This window comes from Festucalex cinctus, chromosome 17 (genome assembly GCF_051991245.1).
Source record: "Festucalex cinctus isolate MCC-2025b chromosome 17, RoL_Fcin_1.0, whole genome shotgun sequence".
Classification (NCBI taxonomy): domain Eukaryota; kingdom Metazoa; phylum Chordata; class Actinopteri; order Syngnathiformes; family Syngnathidae; genus Festucalex; species Festucalex cinctus.
The window spans coordinates 13972111-13991468 of NC_135427.1; the positions used below are offsets into that span (position 1 = coordinate 13972111).

A 19358-nucleotide genomic window follows, 5' to 3' on the forward strand; every position below is an offset into this window, starting at 1 on the left:
AAACATCAAACATCATGCTGTCAAGCGTAAGATAAATAAAAAATAGAGTATACAAGTGTATAACATTTACATCAATAAATTAATAACTAGAGACGTCGCTGTGAGTACCTTGAAAAGGATCGAGTGCACTTGTTGGAACAACTGGTTTGTTTTCACGTCAGCTAAAACTACATTCACGGTCGCGCTTGCCAGCTCTCCTCGGTCCGTGTACACGATGACAAACTCCACCTGCAAAAGCATCAAGACGACTGGGAGAGATTAACACAGCTGCAATGTAAGAATAAAAATATTTGGAGGCAAATAAATTCAACGCAAAAGTAGACATCTCAATTCTTTTTTAATTTTTGGTACAAGTTAAAGCCAGTTAATGGAAATTACGCAATTAAGAATGTTTCCGTGATGGCCGTGGCTCTATTTTTGCCTAAAAAAAAAAAAAAAAATAATGCTTCTCACCTCTTTTGTCACATTAACACAGGTGTTATTTAGCTCAATTGGTGCAGGCCAGTCAGACAGCGGGGTAATTGGGATCTAAAAAAACAAAAAAACACAGCATTAGGCTCTAACTTTTAAACCAGCAGAAAACGGTGGCAAATGAGTTCTCACCAAAAGGTCAGACACTTGTTCTTCCGCAGGTTTTGGAATCTATTGGGACAAAATTTGCCTTGATTTAAGACAATTGATCTATTTTTTTTTTTTTTTTTAAGTTGAGCAGACTTGCTTACTTTAATCAGACTCAGGTCCGAGAAGTAGGACAGTGCGCTGAGATTTGGGTCTTTGGTGCACGACTGAGGGGTTACCACACGAGTACAGGAAAAAGATTCTGATCTTAAGAAGCCTGCAAGACGAGCAGGAAAAAAAGGTACACTATCTATAAAAAGAAAACTTATGATTTTTATTCATTTTTTAATGTGGTGACATCTTACGCGCGGGATTGCGGTTAAGACAGAAGGCACCGGCGGCTCCTGGAGACGGCTGACGAAGGAGGCCTCGCACTGATGAACTGCTGACGTACGTCTGGATGACATCATCGGCCTAGAAAAAGTGATTTATTTATTTTTTTTAATCATTACAAATGCAGATAAAACAACTTGAGTAATACACCTGGTTTTGAATAGCTCCATACAAATTCTATGGGAATATTGTGCCATCAAACATCACAAATGTGTTTCTGTTACCCGATAAAAATGTCTGCTGTGGCCGACGCTTATTGGTAGCGGTGGTGAGAAGTGGTACGAGTCCCCTAAAGCTGGGAACTGAAGTGGAACAGTGGGGACTTTGACATCATCAACTGGTGGGAGAAATTGAAATAAAGATTTAAAAAAGTGGTACGAGTCCCCTAAAGCTGGGAACTGAAGTGGAACAGTGGGGACTTTGACATCATCAACTGGTGGGAGAAATTGAAATAAAGATTTAAAAAAGTGGTACGAGTCCCCTAAAGCTGGGAACTGAAGTGGAACAGTGGGGACTTTGACATCATCAACTGGTGGGAGAAATTGAAATAAAGATTAAAACGTGGTTGGTTGTCTCCTTGTGATAAAACTAATTCAGCCGTTCACACATTAAATTGACAGCTTAACTGTACTTAGTATTCTTTTACGTTTCACAAGAGTGACACTTATCAGTATTTCTGTTTTATACTTCCCCCAGGTGGCCATGGCACACAGAGCAGAAGGAGAAGCTCAATGTCCATTGCAATGGATGAGCAAAAATCGTGGCAAAAAAAATTAAGGTCATCACTGATGTTTTTATAAAGCACAGCAGGTTTTGGGGGCAGGCTGTAAACGGATTCAAGTTATTTCAATTCATTTCAATGGGGAATGAAGATTTGAGATACAATTGTTTTGAATTACAAACATGGTAAAGGAACAAATTGCATTTGTATCTCAAGATACCACTGTATAGTGTTGTGTTGTAATATAATCACAATCTTTACCTGGCAATTGAACACAAAACAAAGATTCTGTCACACTGACTAAAGAAGAATCCACATTGGCGCGGAAAATTAGCCATTTCTCAATGCAGTGTCCTGCCCTGAAATGCAAAAAAAAAAAAATGTTTTGTCATTCAAACAACGGCCAAAGTATGCACTTTTCCATACATACAAAGATGACATGTTCTTACTTGGCTTTCTGATGACATCCCGTGAAGACAGTGCTCAGGTCAGCAACGCCGCAGTCAGCTATGTCACAACAGCAGCCGATGTCGCAGAAATCGGGAGTGAAATCGCAGGCACATACTGGGTGCACACACAAAGCCTTTTGTCAGTCTGCATTAAGTATTCAGTATCAGAATTCCCAATGCTGGCATTAGCTGCCTTTTACTTTTGTACTTTTCTATTTTAGTACAGTCTGAGTACCACCTCTGCAATTACAACTTATGCACTTTACTTGCATTTGTGACATGTAATTGCAAAGTATGATCTAATAGACTGATTGAGAATCGACACAGTAATAAGCAAAACATTAAGTTACCCTCAGGGTCTCCCACATTTGGGGCACTGGCAGCTGTGGGAATGGTCGTATCTTCAAAAGGAGTCCCAGTGCTTCCTACTGTATCATTTATGGATTCCGTGGTGCCATTGAAGAGATTGGTGGAGTTCACACCGTCGGTGATCCCCGGAGAAGAGGTCGCTAAGCTCACGGTTTGCCCATCAGTCGGCGTTTCCTCCGTTTGTGCTCGCGTTTGCGGCAAGCAGGCAACTGATAAGACAACGAAGGCTAAACGGAGACGGCCGCACTGGCGGTTGTTCATGTCTTCACACAACGACCATGGTGCGCATGGTTTCTGCTTGGCTATTTATTTAGCAGCTACAGACAACGTATCATTATTTAACGTAGCTTTACCATTTCAAAATATCAATTATGTGCTCCGAGGGAGCTAGCTAAACTTGCTACATAGAACGGTTGCGAAGGCTTCTTGTTACCAAGGAAGTTGAAGTAGCAACTTCCGGTTACTGAAAACGGCACTACCGTAAAGCTCATAAAACAAAGGAAATATTTTTGGTCGTGTTTGGTCACTGGTGCATATTATACTTGTGCAAAAATGTTGGTAAAAGCAGAGGTGTTAGAAAGATATGTAATTTATTTTCAGTTATATATAATGTCCGTTTTCATTAAAAAAATACAAAAAAAAAAAACTTTGCCACACAATATTTTCACCTTTTATTTTATTTAACGTAGCCTACAGTGTGCTAACGTTTTCATCAGATGACCCAAAAATATAATTAGAGCTAATTATAAGGGGAAAATACACTTTACACTGTGTTCTTTAAATTAAACAAATAAAAAAATAAAACCATATGTAAATGCATACCTGTAAACAGTAGAATATGATCAGGTCACATGAATGTAGTGTTACTTTAACATTCGTAGTTGTTTTTTATTCATGGGCCATTCCTTTTTTCGGTTTGTGATTGTTTATCCACAGTTTGAATCTTATGCAACAAAATAAAGCATTGATTTTTTTTTCTCCCAGTCTGATCTGAAGCTAAGATTAGACGTAGAAGCTGTTTTTCATAACACAGATATGCAAAATATTCATTGTCTCATTCCAGATATTTTTTAATAACAGTGCTCTGTGGCCAAATCTTGCTGAGCTTGTTTTCACGAACAATATTGTTTCAGCCTTTGACAGGATGCCAACTCGAAACAGTTGATGCAAATTGACTGTGCTCACATGACTTCTCATGTAATCCGTAAACTGTCCTGAACCATGACCATACTCTGCATTGATAATCTTGGTTTAATCGTTAACTGTCTCGTGGCCGTGCTTTAACAAGCAGGAGTGCGAATGGAGGGGCAAAAAAACTAAACAAAACAAAAAAAACAAAAACAAAAAAAACAAACAAACAAAACAAAAACAAAAAAACGGATGTCTTAACTTGACTGTGGTTCCAAAATGGCGACCAAAAGTATGAGAGGTATGTACAGAATCACTCTCTGATTAAAATGGATTCCTGATGAATCCACCAAAACTTTCATCTAAATTTAAATTCAGCCAGTGACCAGTTCTCTTTGTGTGGCTGTGGAGCTTACGCAATACCCTCCTTATCCTTCCCTCAAGTTACACAGGAAATTGTTGATAAAGTATCAGGAGGAGGGAACTTACAGTACAACTGAACGCTTCTCTTCACTCTGTTTACAGAAAACTGCTGATGGGACTGCCCACTGAGAGTTTTCAGACTCACATGTCAGAGAGGCTGTAAAGCAAGCCCACTGAACCTCGCACAGGCAAAATCCAGATGTTAGTGGACCGGACGAAAAGGATATCCTACAGAGGATAGGATTTCTAGGAAAGACCCAAAATCAAGCCCTGGAAAATATTTGACAGAAGAGGAGAAAGGACTGCACACAAAACCAGATTCTGTATTTTCTGCAGCAATTGTGTCTGCCCAACTACAACTTTTAGACTCCAGCCATGTCAGAGGACAAAGAGTTGTCCTACAGGGATGCCATCCAGGAGGCTGGCAGCTCCATGTCTCGCTTCCCGCTCATCCCCGTGAAAGGAATTCCTTTAATGATCCACATCGCCAGTAACTTTGATGCCGTCTCAGCTTTCTGTCCTGACGCCTCGGACCTCCTTATCGCCACCTACCCAAAAGCGGGTCCGACAAAATAGGCTGCTTTTCAGCACATCCAGATGATGGAATGATGATTATGATGATTCGTTGTGTTCTTGTACTTTTGGGGTTCAAGGGACAACATGGACCCAGGAGATAGTTGATCTGCTTCTTCACAATGGTGATGCAGAGGCCTGCAGACGAGCCCCCACGCCGGTTCGCAGTCCTTTTCTAGAGATCCGCAGCCCACCACCAGTCCCCACAGGTGTGTACTGTAAATATATGTTGTTGGAATATGTTCTAAATTCACTGGATACTGTATCAGGCAGGTAAACGAGCTCCTTTAGGAGTTAGGACCTGGCCTCCCGAACCTGGTTTTTCTCGCGCTAGCCCCAGTTTGGCCTTCTGAACCTTGTCTGATAAACCTGGTCAAGACCTGGCCTTGGTCTTCTAGACCTAGTTAGGATCTGGACTTCAGGACCCAGTCCTTTCGACCAGGTCAGCATCTGGCCTGGATCTTTTTGGTGTCGTTCTGGATCTGGCCTTTTGGACTTGAATGAACAAATCTGGTCAGAATCAGGCCTTGGTCCTCTAGATCTAGGATCTGGCCTCTGAACCCGATCTTTTGGACCTGGTCTGCATCTGGCCACCTGGACCTGGGTCGTTTGGAACGACAAGCTAGTTTACCTGCTCGTTGAGTTTTTCCAGGGTTGTTCAAACGCTTTAAGCGGAACATTAGAATGCTAAAGAACCTGAAATAAATTGTACTGCGCGTTGGAGGAGTTTGCCATAAAGCTTCTCAAATTCGAGTTGAACTGCAGTTGGGAACACAAGAACCCCTTGTCAGGTTCCAATTTTCAATTTTCAAAGTCAATTGGCGAGTACTGGGCATGGGAATGATGGATAATACCTGAAGCAAAATAGAAGAAATAAATTGTATCGTAACTTTTGGGACACCCTGTTTACTTGATTACTGTATATAGCATTACTCTCCATTGATAAGCCTGTCCAAATGTTAAAAAGCTCACAAATGTGAGCCGTCTATCTATATGTTATATATACTTTTTTACATTTATTATCGACCTTTTGTAGTATGATGACTCAGATACAAAAATCAGTTCCTGCTCAATGCCCCCATTCACAATTGCCCAGCAGTTGACTAGCAACCAATCCGGCATGTAAAGAAAGACTCCAACTTTCCCACGACCCAAAATGGGATCTGCAGCGTTGGACACATGCTGATCAGCACCACGTCATAGTGAGAGGCATTTGTACTTTGGTTACCTTAGAGAGGCACAACATGGTTTGAAGAACAAAGGCCTGTAGCGAGAGCGTTAGATCTGGACAGGGTGCAGTTGCAGTAGTACAACACTGCAAACTATAAGCACAACCATGCCAAATAGAAAGGAAAATATCCTTACCTTCGTGGTTTGTCTGGAAGACAAACAAAGACCCATCCATCCATTTTCCAAACTGCTTTATATATAATTTTTTCCCCAAATGTTCTTCTTTACAGGTCTTCAGCTTCTGAGTAAATTGGCTCCACCAAGAATCATTAAGACACATTTACCATTTCAACTGGTTCCGACTGGGTTTTGGGATAAAAAGTGCAAGGTCAGTTGACAAGTAGGGATTACATTACTAAAACCAACAATGGGCTCTCAATGAAGACTTTCCTTGCATTGTGGTTTTATCATGTGCACAGACTATCTATGTAGCACGCAATGCAAAGGACAACATTGTGAGCTACTACTACTTTGATCAAATGAATATGACTCAGCCTGAGCCTGGACCTTGGGACGGCTACATCCAAAAATTCATGCGTGGCGAGTGTAAGTGGCCCAATTAAAATACAAATTTACTTCCAAAGATATTTACTTGCCATCGGGCGGCATTCACTTGTTCCGTCTATGGAAGAAAGAGACAAATGTTGAAAATAAATAACACACAAATGTGCTCTGCAGTGGCATGGGGCTCCTGGTACGATCATGTGAAAGGTTATTGGGAGGAACGAGAAAAGAAGAACATCCTTTACCTCTTCTATGAAGACATGAAAGAGGTGGTGATTTAATACCTTTTCCTGTGGCCTCAATTATTTGCTTCCGCCCTAATCTCAAAAAGTTTGTGCATACATCCCTCTGTTACTTTTTCCATGCAGAATCCCAGACGTGAAGTGGAACGTATCATGAAGTACCTTGACTTGTCCCTCTCTGAAGATGTCATCAGCCGCATTGTGGAGCTGACATCCTTCAAAAACATGAAGGAGAACCCAATGGCTAACTACACTTGCATTCCCCCGAATGTTTTTGACCACTCCATCTCCAACTTCATGAGAAAAGGTCATTCAACTTGAATCGAGTCCTGTTATAGGAAAGTGGTGACATCTAGAGGATTTAGGAGTTACTGCATTTTCCTCCAGTTTAGATTCAGTTCAAAATGAAGTCAGGTGATGTTGTCAAACATGGGTGGGGAACATTTTGCTTGTCAGAAATTTATGATGGAATACGATGCCGTCTAACAAATGCAAATGGGAGATTTGTTTCTAAATATATTCTACATATTTGACAATAATTTCTGAAGAAACACTGCAAAAACCGAGAATTATGTCGTAAGCAATTGTGGAGTTGACATTTCACGCTCTAATTTTTTGGGGGGGTTGGAAAAAAACGTGCCCAGTAACACACTTGAGCTCAGGTTCTACCTCCCCACTATATAAGAACCTGAGTGCCTTCATATTGGTCTTTATCCAGCACAATTGCAAGCGTCTGTTAGCGCGCAAGCTAGCTAATGGCTATCGCATCTAGGGACGAAGCAGTGAGATATATTCTATTCAGCAGAGGATTGAAGCGGATATCTTCTTTTTGTGTCCTCAACAGGAGAAGTCGGAGACTGGAAAAATCATTTCACACCCGAGCAGTCAGCAGAGTTTGACGAGGATTACGAGAAGAAAATGAAGCAAGTCAACATACCGTTCAGAACACAACTCTAACAGGCTTTGCATTGTTTCAATTGCTTCTACTTAGCTTGTTATTGCTCGTTATAATTGCAATATATAACGCAGCAGTATAATAAAATGCAATTTGTTCTGTGGTTGTCAGATAGCTAGCTGATGCTACACAAGAATATGTCTCTCGTTGAAGCAACTTGCGGGTAAAAAACAGAAATCTATCACAAAGCCTCTAAAAGAGATAAAGACAACCGAAACTTTGCTATATATTATGTATAGCTAGCTATAGAATGTATATGCTTTGTTACTACCCATTAGCCACTCCTCAATTTGCAGCATGATTGTGGCTATTGGCAAAGTTGGGAACACAGTATTGTGGTCCGAAATGATGTAATACACACAATCTTTTAGGAATTATTGAAAGAATGTATGCAATGTAATTTGCTAGCCAAATTCTCCACTATGCCATTCCCTCGTAGGTGATATTTCTTTTTAATGTTTAGTCATTGACATATAGTTTGTACCCCCTCTGATTCATATTGCCAGCCCTGATCTGAAAATAGTTATTCAGGAACACCATGGTCAGAGATGTATCGCTCACAAAGTAACTGGGCCACTGTTACCGCTTTTAGGTCTGGCATGGCATATATCAAGTCATCTTATTTATATAGCGCTTTCAAACAGCGTTGACATACTTAGTAAAATGGTCTTGTATTACCAGTACATATCTATTGCCCACCGTAGTAATCGGAAGTTCAGTTATGCCCGTACACACAAACTGAAACAGTCTGTCCGACTGGATCGAATGTAAAGGCGCTTTGCGTTGTGGCACCGATTTTCTGAAGGCTTAACATGACTCTCACAGGTTACAAAAGTTTTCAAGGTCGGATCTCATTCCTGACCAATGGCACATGGTCAACGCACCGTAGTGACCGAAACACGGATTGCCATGAAGAAAATGCATAGTCTCGCGTTCAGTTTCCTTTGGCCGCCGCTAGCTTAGCACAGCCTCTCGAACGGAGCACACGTTCAACGACCTCAGCCCCTGCTGAAAGTCCACGACCCACTGCTGCCAGTAACACTAGATCTTTGGGAAGACGAATGTATTGTGGATCACTCCAAACGAAGGTCATGGGAAAGAAAACAGCATTCGGAAAGGGAATAGCTCCAGCGCAACTTTGCCTCATCACGCTCTCAAGTCACAACAACACAACAACCGTCACAATTGCTTCCCCCTCCTTTTCCTGTATACTTCTGCCAATCGCGCTCACCTACAATAGCTCAAAACGAAATAGATCCTCACAAATACATATACCAATGAGAAAATAAATCCTCTTACAGTTACTTTGTATGATGCTTTGTTACTACCCTTTACCCTCAATTTGTAGCATGATTGTGGATATTATGGCTAAGGTGGGAACACAGTACTGTGGTCCAAAATAATGTAATACACACAATCTTTTGGGAATTATTTATAAAATGTATGCAATGTAATTTGCTTGTCACAATATTAACTGTACATAATTTAAACCTCATATAAGACATGGTTGACTAAACAAATACGTTCACGCCCAGTGTTGAATTTATTTAAATGGATGAGTGAAATTTAAACAGAATTTTGAATTTCAGATTGGAGGATGAATGAATGATGAATGAAAGACTGTGACATTGTATTATGCCCCCAACTCTTTCTTCTGTTTTGTTTGAATCTATCCAGTAAGTATGGAGAATTTAGTCTTCAAGGAACTTAACAAGAAAAAAACAAAACAAAACATGCAAGCACAGGGAGAACATGCAAACTCCACATTGGCTGAAGTCGAGGTTCAAACGGAACCTCAGAACTGTGTGCAGATGCGCTAACCACTCCAGCACCATGCTGCCCTTGTTTTGTATCATAGGAAAAAAACCAACAACAACTCTAATTCACATTCCCTCAACCATCTTTGCCTGTGTTTAATGCTTTAAGTCTCCTCAATTTAATTTGTTCAATCCTAATGTAAGGTCTGTATCATCGAAGGTGCTACTGGTTGAGTGAGGGAGTGGGAATACCGAGGGCTCAGTGATGACACTGTAAGAATGTACATTGGAAACAATATGGCTCGGCCCACGAGATCAAAGTGCTCACAGTCCGACTTACAATGAGTTCTGCATATCCTGATGCTTACATGAATGTAAACTTTTATTAAAAATAAATACATAAATAATCCATCTGTCCTTGGCTTTTACTGACTATTTTGGGAGAAAGGTTATATTTTAAGGGTGAGATGGCTGGAAAAATTAAGGAAGGTTTCAGTCGGTGCTGACTGTGTATTTTTTCAAGGCTTCGCGGCTGAGAGCTGAAAATGCGGAAACACTCGCAGAAAGTAAAAAAGTAACGTTTGGCTGAGCTTAATTTACTAATTTAATGACATTTTCTTTTAGGTTTTTTGCTCTGCTAGTGGACTTCTATCGCTTGCACTGATTCACTAGCTAACTGACAATTAGAGTCATCAATTGTCAGTGACGGCCAACACTATTTTACATACTGCCGACTGATGGCGCATTCAGTCAAATCATCCAAGAAACACAGCGACAGTAGATTGTATTGTACTGGTATGTGCATTTCTAACTGGATGGTATGATAAACAATGACTTATAGGCCTTCCTGTTTTATGTGTCAATTTGTGAAAGAATTCATTAAATTCGCATTAATGCTCATGAAAAGGATCAAATATTTCATTGTCGTGAAAGATTCTATTATATTCTGTGTGGAAATAGCAGTAAGACAGAATCCTGTTCAGCAAAATCCTACAGGAAAAACATAAAGTACCTATGTTCCAACTTTTACATTTTTGGGTGTGGTGCTATATTGCTACCGGCTATTCCGCGTTTATTGTTTTTTTAACCAAATCAGCAGGAGCTGCAAGGAATATATTCAGATGATACAGGACATACACTATATTAGGAAGAGAAAGAACTTCATCCAGAACTCCCATAGAGCAACTATTTTTTGCTGTGCCACAAAACGTTTTGACCTCAGTCATGGCAGACAACCAGACTGTCGTCCCTCGATCCGTCTTGGTCCCAGTAAAAGGGATTCCTCTTCCAGACCACATGGCCAAACTCTATGACGCCGTGTCCGCTGTATGTCCTCATCCGTCGGACATCCTCATCGCCTCCTATCCTAAATCAGGTTTGATAACTTCATGCTTCTTGTACAATCTTTTTGGCTTAATGTGTAATTGGGAATGATGCCATTGGGCTAGTTTCCATCCCAGTCATGGACTACCAGTTTGAATTCCATCTCGGACATTCCTGTGTGGAGTTTGCATGTCCCCCTTTTCCTGCGTGAGATTTCTCCGGGTACTGCAATTCCCTTCAACATTCCAAAAACATTCTCATGTTCTGTTCAATAAATATCATAAATTGTCCAATGTTGATATGTGTGCGATTGGCTGGCAACTAGTCCAGGGTCAGGCCAGTCCCTTAAGAGCTGTGAATGTGATCCATGCATGTCATTAATTTGAAAGACTTTGTCATGTTTTTTTGTTTTGTTTGTAAACTTGGGTATTAAGGAACGACCTGGACTGTGGAGATCGTTGACTTACTTCGTCATAACGGAGATGTTGAGAGCTGCAGACGAGCCCCAGTGTCACTGCGAGCGGTTTTCCTTGAGTGTTCTGATCGAATACGTCCCCGATCAGGTGTGTAGACCCATATTCGCTCATTCGATTGTTGAAGTTCTCCAATTGAACGATCCAGTGAGTGTACGAAATATTGGAAAATTCATACAAGTGCTCAAATTATTCGTCTTGTGGCTCACGAGATCGGCCTTGGTCTCAAGACCGGTCTCGAGAATACTCTTTCAAGGTCTCGGTCTCCTCTTGGAATCGAAGGCATTTTTACTTGGTCTTGTCTTGGTCTGCAACAAGGCGGACTTTGGATTTTTTATGAAGACTGGTCGAGACCAGGCCAGTACTACTCTGATCAATGAGAAATGCAGAATTCAGGCGCTCTACTGCCTTCCCAACGGCACCTGGAGTGACATATAAGGTCTTGGTCTTGTCTCGATCTCAACCCCCAAAAGTCTTGAGCTATGAGATGTCCGTCAATTTTTTATTTATTTTTTTGCTTTGTGTTGTGAGCCAAAATTTGAATTACAAGCAAGCTTCTTCAGATGCGCCACTGCTCGAGTGAAGGGAAAAGGAAAAGCAAAGCAACACATTGTAAGCCAAGGTAGGCTACCACTGTACACTGACACAGTAAATTGTATTTTCTGTAAATCATCAGGTCTTGATGAACTGAAGGAAATGGATCCACCAAGGGTTATTATGACCCATCTCCCAATTCAGCTGATTCCAGTCGGCTTTTGGAAAAACAAGTGCAAAGTAAGTTGATGCGGCTAAGCACACGTGCAAGGATGACAACTCAGAACCACACCTCATTTAATAAGGTGACATGTTTTAAAGACGATCTACGTTGCACGCAATGCTAAGGATACCGTGGTGAGCTACTACCACTTTCATCAGATGAATAAGACCAGTCCTGAGCCTGTACCCTGGGACGAATACCTTCACAAGTTCATGAATGGAAACTGTAAGTGCGAGTGACATGACAACTGTAAGGCAATTTCACTCACTTCCTGAATGTTGTCTCTTCAGTGGCATTTGGCTCCTGGTACGACCATGTGAAAAATTACTGGGAAGAGCGAGAAAAGAAGAACATCCTCTTCCTCTTCTACGAAGACATGAAAGAGGTAGTGATTTAAAACCTCCCCCAAGTACTGAAATTTCCTACAACTGCCCCTTGGGGCTCTCTGGGTTCTAGGTGCCTAATAAGATGCTCTATCTTTCTCCTTTCGTCCCCGTGCCCAGAATCCTCGGCGTGAAGTGGAGCGAATCATGAGGCACCTGGACTTGTCCCTCACTGATGATGTCATCAACCGCATTGTGGAACTGACAACCTTCAAAAACATGAAGGAGAATCCAATGGCCAACTACAGCTCATTTCCAAAAGAGATTTATGATCAGTCCATCTCTCAATTCCTGAGAAAAGGTCATTACAGCGTTATGTAACTGCTATATAATAACTATATATGTTGCACAAAATGTTAACAGTGGCGGTAAATATTAAAGTGCTTTGGCTTTACCGTACTTATTTTCTTCATATTCGTCAGCGTAATTTAAAAAACTTGTGTGTCTCTTTCTTTTATTTGGTACACAACAGGAGAAGTCGGTGATTGGAAAAATCATTTTACACCCGAGCAGGCAGCAGAATTTGATGAGGTCTACGAGAAGAAAATGAAGCAAGTCAACATACCGTTCAAAACACAGTTCTAAAAGGATTTTCTGTGCAGGAACGTGTTGCAGATGTTTCTTTTCAAAGCAAGTTCTGACAATTAAAAAAAAATACATGGATTAAAAATGACCTGATATCCATTTGACATGCTTTTATTGACAATTTATTTGGGTTTATAGATGTGTTTTGGGGCACGAAGGGATCAACAGTTAAAAACGCAAATCAAGTGATTTGTGAGTGATGGATTTCGCAATCATGTGGCTAAAGTCCTGATCCATTTGGACCAGGATCCAAGGGTGAAATAAAAGAGCTGCAGATATATTTAGGGCTATGGTTACAATTAGGTCATTGTTTGATTTGGTTTCGGGTTTAAGGTTATCAGTTAAGAGCAGGATAGATAGAGATGGGTCAAGGGCAAGGAAGTTCAGTGTAGGAGCAAACAGATAACTTATCTGTTGCCAAAAGCACCACACTCAATTCTAATCAGGAGAATCAATAAGGTGTTTTTGTCTTGGCAAGTTGACAGTCTAACTTAGGGATGGGCAATCTCGGCCCTCGAGGGCCACAGCCCAGCAGGTTTTGCAGGTTTCCCTCTTCCAATACAAGCTGTTTCCAATCAATAGGATCGTCATCAGTCTAATGCAAAGCTTGCTGATGAGCGGATCATATATCAGCTGTGTTGGGGAAGGGCAACATCCAAAACCTGCAGGGCTGCGGCCCTCGAGGACCGAGATTGCCCATCCCTAAGTTAGACTGTCAACTTGCCAAGACAAAAACACCTTATTGATTCTCCTGATTAGAATTGAGTGTGGTGCTTTTGGCACTGCGCACTGAGGGTTTGTTGTGTTTTAAAACTGCTACAAGGCAAATATTCAGATATTAGAAGAGCTAGAATATTACCAGAAGATAAAGGGATTCACTCCGATCTACCACTCAGAAAGGGCTACAGCAACAAGTTTTTGTCATTGCACAAAACGTTTTGACCTCAGTCATGTCAGACGACCAGACTGTCATGCCTCGCGCCCTCTTGGTCCCAGTAAAAGGGATTCTACTGCCGGACCACATTGCCAAAGGCTTTGACGCCGTGTCTGCGTTCTGTCCGCATCCATCGGACATCCTCATCGCTGCTTACCCTAAATCAGGTTGTATTTATTTTATGCTTGTTGTTGTGGTCCTTGAACCATCTTCCATTTTCTGGGTTAATGTGTCATTTTTTTGTAGAATGATGTCACTAAAGGCAGCACAGTAGGTATTGGCTAGTCTGTCTCACAGTCTTGGTTTACAGGCTTGAATCTCACCTCTGACCATCCTGTGTGTCTATTAGCATGTTCTCCTTTTGCAGCTTGAGTTTTCTTCAGGTAGTCCAGTTAACTTCCACATCCCAACAACATGCATGTTATGGTCATTGAATACTCTATATTGTCCATAGGCAAGATTGTGTTTTTTGTTTGCTCGATATGCGCCCTGCGATTGGCTAGCAACTATTCCAGAGTGTACACTGCCTCTGGCCCAAAGTCAGCTGGGACACGCTCCAGCTCCCCTTGACCCAAATAAGGACAAGCTGTATCGTAATGGTTGGACAGATAATTATAGGTGTGAATATTGTGTCTAGATGATATAATGCATCGGAACTCGTTTAAGATCTAATCAAGATGTGTTCTTGTACTTTTGGGTGATAAGGCTCAACATGGACCCACTTGATAGTTGACCTGCTTCTTCATGACGGAGATGCTGAGATCTGCAGACGAGCTCCAACAATCGAGCAAACTGTTTTACTAGAGTCTACCACTCGTACATGGCACCGATCAGGTGTGTAGACCTCAACTGGATGTCATTAGATTGTATAGGTATCTCAAAGAAATGTCCAGTGAGCAGTAGTGGCAAATCCAGATCCAGAAAGCAAACACCTTGCCAGAGTTTGGCTTTAGCCACAGGTGCTTCTACTTTACCAGCAGGTAAACGAGCCCAGTTGAGTAGCCAAACTGTTGCAGTTTTTACTGGCTGGACTTGGTTTTGTCACGTCTGTCAGTGAGTGTAGGACACCGTTTGAAAAAACATGGACAATTCTTTAAAGGATGGTCCAAGCAGAACAAATAGTATATGTTAACTTACAAGTGCCTCAGTTTACAAGTTTTTCAAATTCCGAGCTGCCTTTTAACTCATTCACTGCCAGTCATTATAGAAAATTTTGTACATTTCCAATACTCACGTGATATTACATTCAATAATTATATATAAACCGAATCTACCAAATAACAGAATAGACTCCCTACTTTTTGTCCCGTCCCGTTCTTTTATAATTGACAGCAGAAAAATGTAGGTTTGCCAAAATACAGCCATTTCTCCCATGGACTCTGAAACTGTGTTTATTTCCTATAAAATGGGGCAATGATGTCATCTACCGGTGGTTGGGCATCAGTAAAGTTGTTTCCAAGTTTGATATTTACAGTGGAGCATGCTCAGATTCGCCCCCATTTAGCACCGCTCTAAAAAATACAATTGACAAGTATACTTGTCAAAGGCAGTGAATGAGTTTAATATTCCAATGCGCAGCACGTCATGGACCAACCAATTCATTTCTACAAGTATGTGCCATGAGCACGTCAGGACAGAACACCATGTGTCGGGCAAGAAAGGTGCGCGGCGCAACGTGAGGCGCCCTTGAATTGAAAACATTTCAATTCAAGACTGGCATTGTGGTAATGAATGGCAAATTTTACACCGAGCGGAAAACCCCTCTCAGTTACTTCCTGGTAAGTCACACAAACTACATCAGCCAACATTTTTCTTCTGTCTTTTCTTCATAAAAACATAATTTGAGGGTTGGACTGGTATTTCTTTATTTAATTGAGGAAAACCAATTTAATATATGCTGAATTCGGTTACGAGTTTGGTAACAGAACAAATTCAACTTGTAAGTCAAGGTACCACTGATATATAGCGCAAGATTTGCTTTGCCATAAATCATCAGGTCTCGATCAACTGAAGGAAATGGATCCTCCAAGAGTCATTAAGACCCATCTGCCGCTTCATATGGTTCCAGACGGATTTTGGGAAAACAAATGCAAAGTAAGTTGATAAGGCCAAGCACCTGCCGGGACGACAACTCAGAACTACCATCCATTAATGTCATGACGTGTGTTTCATAGACGATCTACGTTGCACGCAATGCTAAAGATACCGTGGTGAGCTTCTACTACTTTTGCCAGATGACTACTTTCAGTCCTGAGACTGGACCTTGGGAGAGCTTCATCCAGAAGTTCATGCATGGAGAGTGTAAGTAGACATGAGGACTATATGACCAGGACAGCAACTTCATGAATCTTGTCTCTGCAGTGGCGTGGGGCAACTGGCACGATCATGTGAAAGGTTACTGGGAAGAGCGAGAAAAGAGGGACATCCTTTTTCTCTTCTATGAAGACATGAAAGAGGTAGTGACTTATAACCTCTCGCAAGTCCTTTTGGATCAGTACTTGTCAGTTCATAAGTAGAATTGTGCATTGTCATATAGTATTTCTCCATGACTAACTTTTGGGCTCGGGTAGGGCATTAAGGCAAGGAAGAGACAAAATTGTCACTGTCATCTTGCAGTCTGGTCCTCACAAAGCCTCTCGTTTGAGGTGATGCCAGATGGGCTCTTCCTGCCTTGTGACCTTAGCGTGAACCTGTGCACTCGAACCGGACTGGTCAAGGGTTTCTTGGGCTGTAAATGAGCTTGCGATGCAGCCCTTGCAGTGGTCCCGTGGGTTTATGTTCCGGGGTTGTGGACTGGGATGTCAAAACTCTGTTTTACTACCAAGTTCAAGGAACTGAGTCAGTATTTGTGTCCGCACAACTGCCTTTTGGGGCTCTCTGGGTACTGGGTGGCAGGGGATTTCATCGGGGTCATACAACCTGTACATAATATTTCTTAAGTGCATTATTGACTCTCTTTTTTTTTTTCTTATTTCGTTCCCCTGTCCAGAATCCTCATCGTGAAATGAAACGAATCGTGAAGCACCTGGACTTGACCCTCTCTGATGATGTCATCAGCCGCATTGTGGAGCTGACGACCTTCAACAACATGAAGGACAATCCAATGGTCAACCAGAGCTTTGCTCCAAAAGGGATTTACAATCAGTCCATCTCGAAATTCATGAGAAAAGGTGATGTTTTTAATAAATATGAATCTATTTTATTTAGAGTGTCTCAACTATCCGATTCCGAAAAGGCGTAATTTAGGATTTAGGCTCCTTGTCAGCATAACGTTTCTTCCATTTGTTTTGTCCATAACAGGAGAAGTTGGTGATTGGAAAAATCATTTTACACCTGAGCAGGCAGCAGAGTTTGACGAGGACTACGAGAAGAAAATGAAGCAAGTCAACATACCATTCAGAACACAGCTCTAAAAAGCTTTACAGCATTTCAATGGCTTCTACTGAGCTTATGTTACTGAATTTCTGCTGTTGGATGTTACAATCGCAGTATAACATCACAGTGAAATAAAATATATTGTTTTACGGTTGCGGGGAAGCTAGCTAAATATGCTAAACAGGAATGTGTTGCTTTGTCGGTGCGGAAAAGAAATCTACAGATAAAGCGTGAAAAACAGATAATTTGCATCATGAGATAAAGAAGACGAGAAAAATATATAAATATGACATATTACAGTTAAAAATTATTATGTTTCTTTGTTACATGGTGCCTTGAGATACGGGTCAGCATTATCATCAGAATAATGAATGATGATTTTTTTTTTTTTTGCTTAGACTTGCAAGCACACAATGGAGACACGAGACTATCCTGTAGCAGTCACCTCAACTCACCACACTTTGGTGGAGTAGCAACAATTCTTTAAAAAATAAGATGTTTTTAAAATGTTAAATAGCAAATGAATTTTAGCGTCAAATTAAACAAAAAAAGAAAATCACAAATACAGTACTTAGCACTTGCAGAGAAAGAAAGGCCGCTGCTAGAATAATACTAGCCACTGACATGCTAACAATTACCATTGATAGTTACATTTTTAGAACCAACACAAACTGATTTAGATGAGTGCTTCGAGTTATGCTTGTGGTCACAGAACAAAATCAACTTGTATCTCAAGACACCACTGTAGCGCAGTCCAATATAGTGTAAGATAATATTTTAGAATTAACATAATGTTATTTGCTTGTCACAATATTGAATTAACCATGTTGACACATGAAAGAAGCATGGTTGACTAAACAAACATGCTCAACAAACACAGTGCTCACTAGGGGTGTCACGATTCGCCAACTCCACGATTCGATTTAAATTTCGATTTTGGGGTCACGATTCGATTTTTTTTTCGATTTTTTTTTTTTTTTTTTTTTCCGCTCCCCCACTTTATAACACAGAGGCATATGCTTCTGTAGGCTAAGGCTAGTCTATGATCATTGGTTCTATTCATTGTACAGTAAATCTTATTTCAAAAGATCGGCTACATATAGGTGATGCAATTTCCATATTATTTTTGTGTAAATTTATGTAATATATGATAATTGACATTAGGCAGGAATGATCAAATTCAAAGAATTTATTTACAATATAAAGTTAACCGTCTTGTTCTTACTGAAGTGTAAAATAAAAAATAAAAAAACAAAAACAAAAAGTCACAGTGGGTGCCTGCCATCTATTGACTGTTTTTGGTTACAACAGTGTGCTGTGCGTTCCTCTTAAAATAATGTGCAATGTGCAACAACAACAAAAAATATATTGTATCCAAAGTCATGGAACAAATACAGCCTGAACAAACTATATCCCAACATTTACAGTTGCTGGGCATACTGTAGCGTGGTTCAAGTACACTAATTAAATGTTTGAATCCAGCGTTTTCGAATCGTGTGTCCTCTCTTCTATTTCGATGCTCGAAATCGTGACGTAATTTCGATCGATTTCGATAAAAAATCGAAATCGTGACACCCTTAGTGCTCACAGTATGACTTGAAATGTTCAGTGTTCTGCATAACGCTTAAAAACATGAATGTAACGTGCATTAAAAATGTCATCAAAAGTCATTTGGTTATGTTCTTCTTGATTGTTACGTTGGGGGTATGGGTGGACCCAAAAGCGGAGGAAACAGGCGGGAAGACAGACTGGAAAGATGATGTAAGGAACTTTATTAACTATGACGGGGAAGGACTGGACGAGACGGAAGGGGAGTAGACTGGGCTGGACGTGGACACAGATCATGGCAGAGACTTGGCGTGGCTGACTTTGAAGACTTGGCGTGGCTGACTTTGAAGACTTGGCGTGGCTGACTTTGAAGACTTGGCGTGGCTGACTTTGAAGACTTGGCGTGGCTGACTTTGAAGACTTGGCGTGGCTGACTTTGAAGACTTGGCGTGGCTGACTTTGAAGACTTGGCGTGGCTGACTTTGAAGACTTGGCGTGGTTGACTTTGAAGACTTGGCGTGGCTGACTTTGAAGACGAGGCGTGGCTGACTTTGAAGACGAGGCGTGGCTGACTTTGAAGACGAGGCGTGGAAGACTTTGAAGACGAGGCGTGGAAGACTTTGAAGACGAGGCGTGGAAGACTTGGCGTGGAAGACTTGGCGTGGAAGACTTGGCGTG

At 41.1% G+C, this 19358-nt stretch overlaps 3 protein-coding genes across 4 annotated transcripts in view; 2 read left to right on the forward strand and 1 right to left on the reverse strand.

Moving 5' to 3' along the window:
• The window catches only part of LOC144005078 (tectonic-3-like), a 13992-nt gene extending 11042 nt beyond the window's left edge, over positions 1-2950 (reverse strand). For both annotated transcript variants that reach the window (XR_013279493.1, XM_077502983.1), the window contains exons 1-9: positions 2472-2950; positions 2122-2236; positions 1934-2031; positions 1176-1288; positions 924-1032; positions 723-835; positions 604-642; positions 454-528; positions 109-228 (exon numbers count right to left, since the gene is read on the reverse strand). Coding sequence is in view for 1 of the 2 variants with exons in the window: in XM_077502983.1 (XP_077359109.1) it covers positions 109-228; positions 454-528; positions 604-642; positions 723-835; positions 924-1032; positions 1176-1288; positions 1934-2031; positions 2122-2236; positions 2472-2751 (1062 nt within the window). In the remaining variant the exon portion in view is untranslated. The remainder of the gene's footprint in view (positions 1-108; positions 229-453; positions 529-603; positions 643-722; positions 836-923; positions 1033-1175; positions 1289-1933; positions 2032-2121; positions 2237-2471) is intronic.
• Positions 2951-4088: 1138 nt separating this feature from the next.
• On the forward strand, positions 4089-12823 carry LOC144005348 (uncharacterized). The gene is made up of 14 exons (XM_077503474.1): positions 4089-4603; positions 4695-4823; positions 6075-6172; positions 6264-6390; positions 6523-6617; positions 6717-6897; positions 7435-7536; positions 10525-10677; positions 11060-11188; positions 11775-11872; positions 11954-12080; positions 12146-12240; positions 12359-12539; positions 12711-12823. The coding sequence occupies exons 1-14, from the start codon at positions 4417-4419 to the stop codon at positions 12821-12823; spliced, it is 1815 nt and encodes a 604-aa protein (XP_077359600.1). The 5' UTR covers positions 4089-4416.
• A 950-nt stretch (positions 12824-13773) lies between these two features.
• On the forward strand, positions 13774-17457 carry LOC144004968 (sulfotransferase 1C1-like). Its single transcript, XM_077502729.1, has 7 exons — positions 13774-13924; positions 14463-14591; positions 15754-15851; positions 15932-16058; positions 16119-16213; positions 16747-16927; positions 17058-17457. Exons 1-7 carry the CDS (start codon positions 13774-13776, stop codon positions 17168-17170), a joined length of 894 nt encoding a protein of 297 aa, XP_077358855.1. The 3' UTR covers positions 17171-17457.
• Positions 17458-19358: the final 1901 nt, after the last annotated feature.

What these genes read in the sequence shown, in the direction of transcription:
- LOC144005348 (XM_077503474.1), top strand. Translation starts at nt 4,417, where the DNA reads ATGTCAGAGGACAAAGAGTTGTCCTACAGGGATGCCATCCAGGAGGCT. An exon ending in CCCACCACCAGTCCCCACAG is followed by an intron (nt 4,824 to 6,074) that starts GTGTGTACTGTA and finishes TCTTCTTTACAG; the next exon opens with GTCTTCAGCTTCTGAGTAAA. An exon ending in TCGAATACGTCCCCGATCAG is followed by an intron (nt 11,189 to 11,774) that starts GTGTGTAGACCC and finishes GTAAATCATCAG; the next exon opens with GTCTTGATGAACTGAAGGAA.
- LOC144004968 (XM_077502729.1), top strand. Translation starts at nt 13,774, where the DNA reads ATGTCAGACGACCAGACTGTCATGCCTCGCGCCCTCTTGGTCCCAGTA. An exon ending in CGCTGCTTACCCTAAATCAG is followed by an intron (nt 13,925 to 14,462) that starts GTTGTATTTATT and finishes TTGGGTGATAAG; the next exon opens with GCTCAACATGGACCCACTTG. An exon ending in GAAGTTCATGCATGGAGAGT is followed by an intron (nt 16,059 to 16,118) that starts GTAAGTAGACAT and finishes TTGTCTCTGCAG; the next exon opens with TGGCGTGGGGCAACTGGCAC.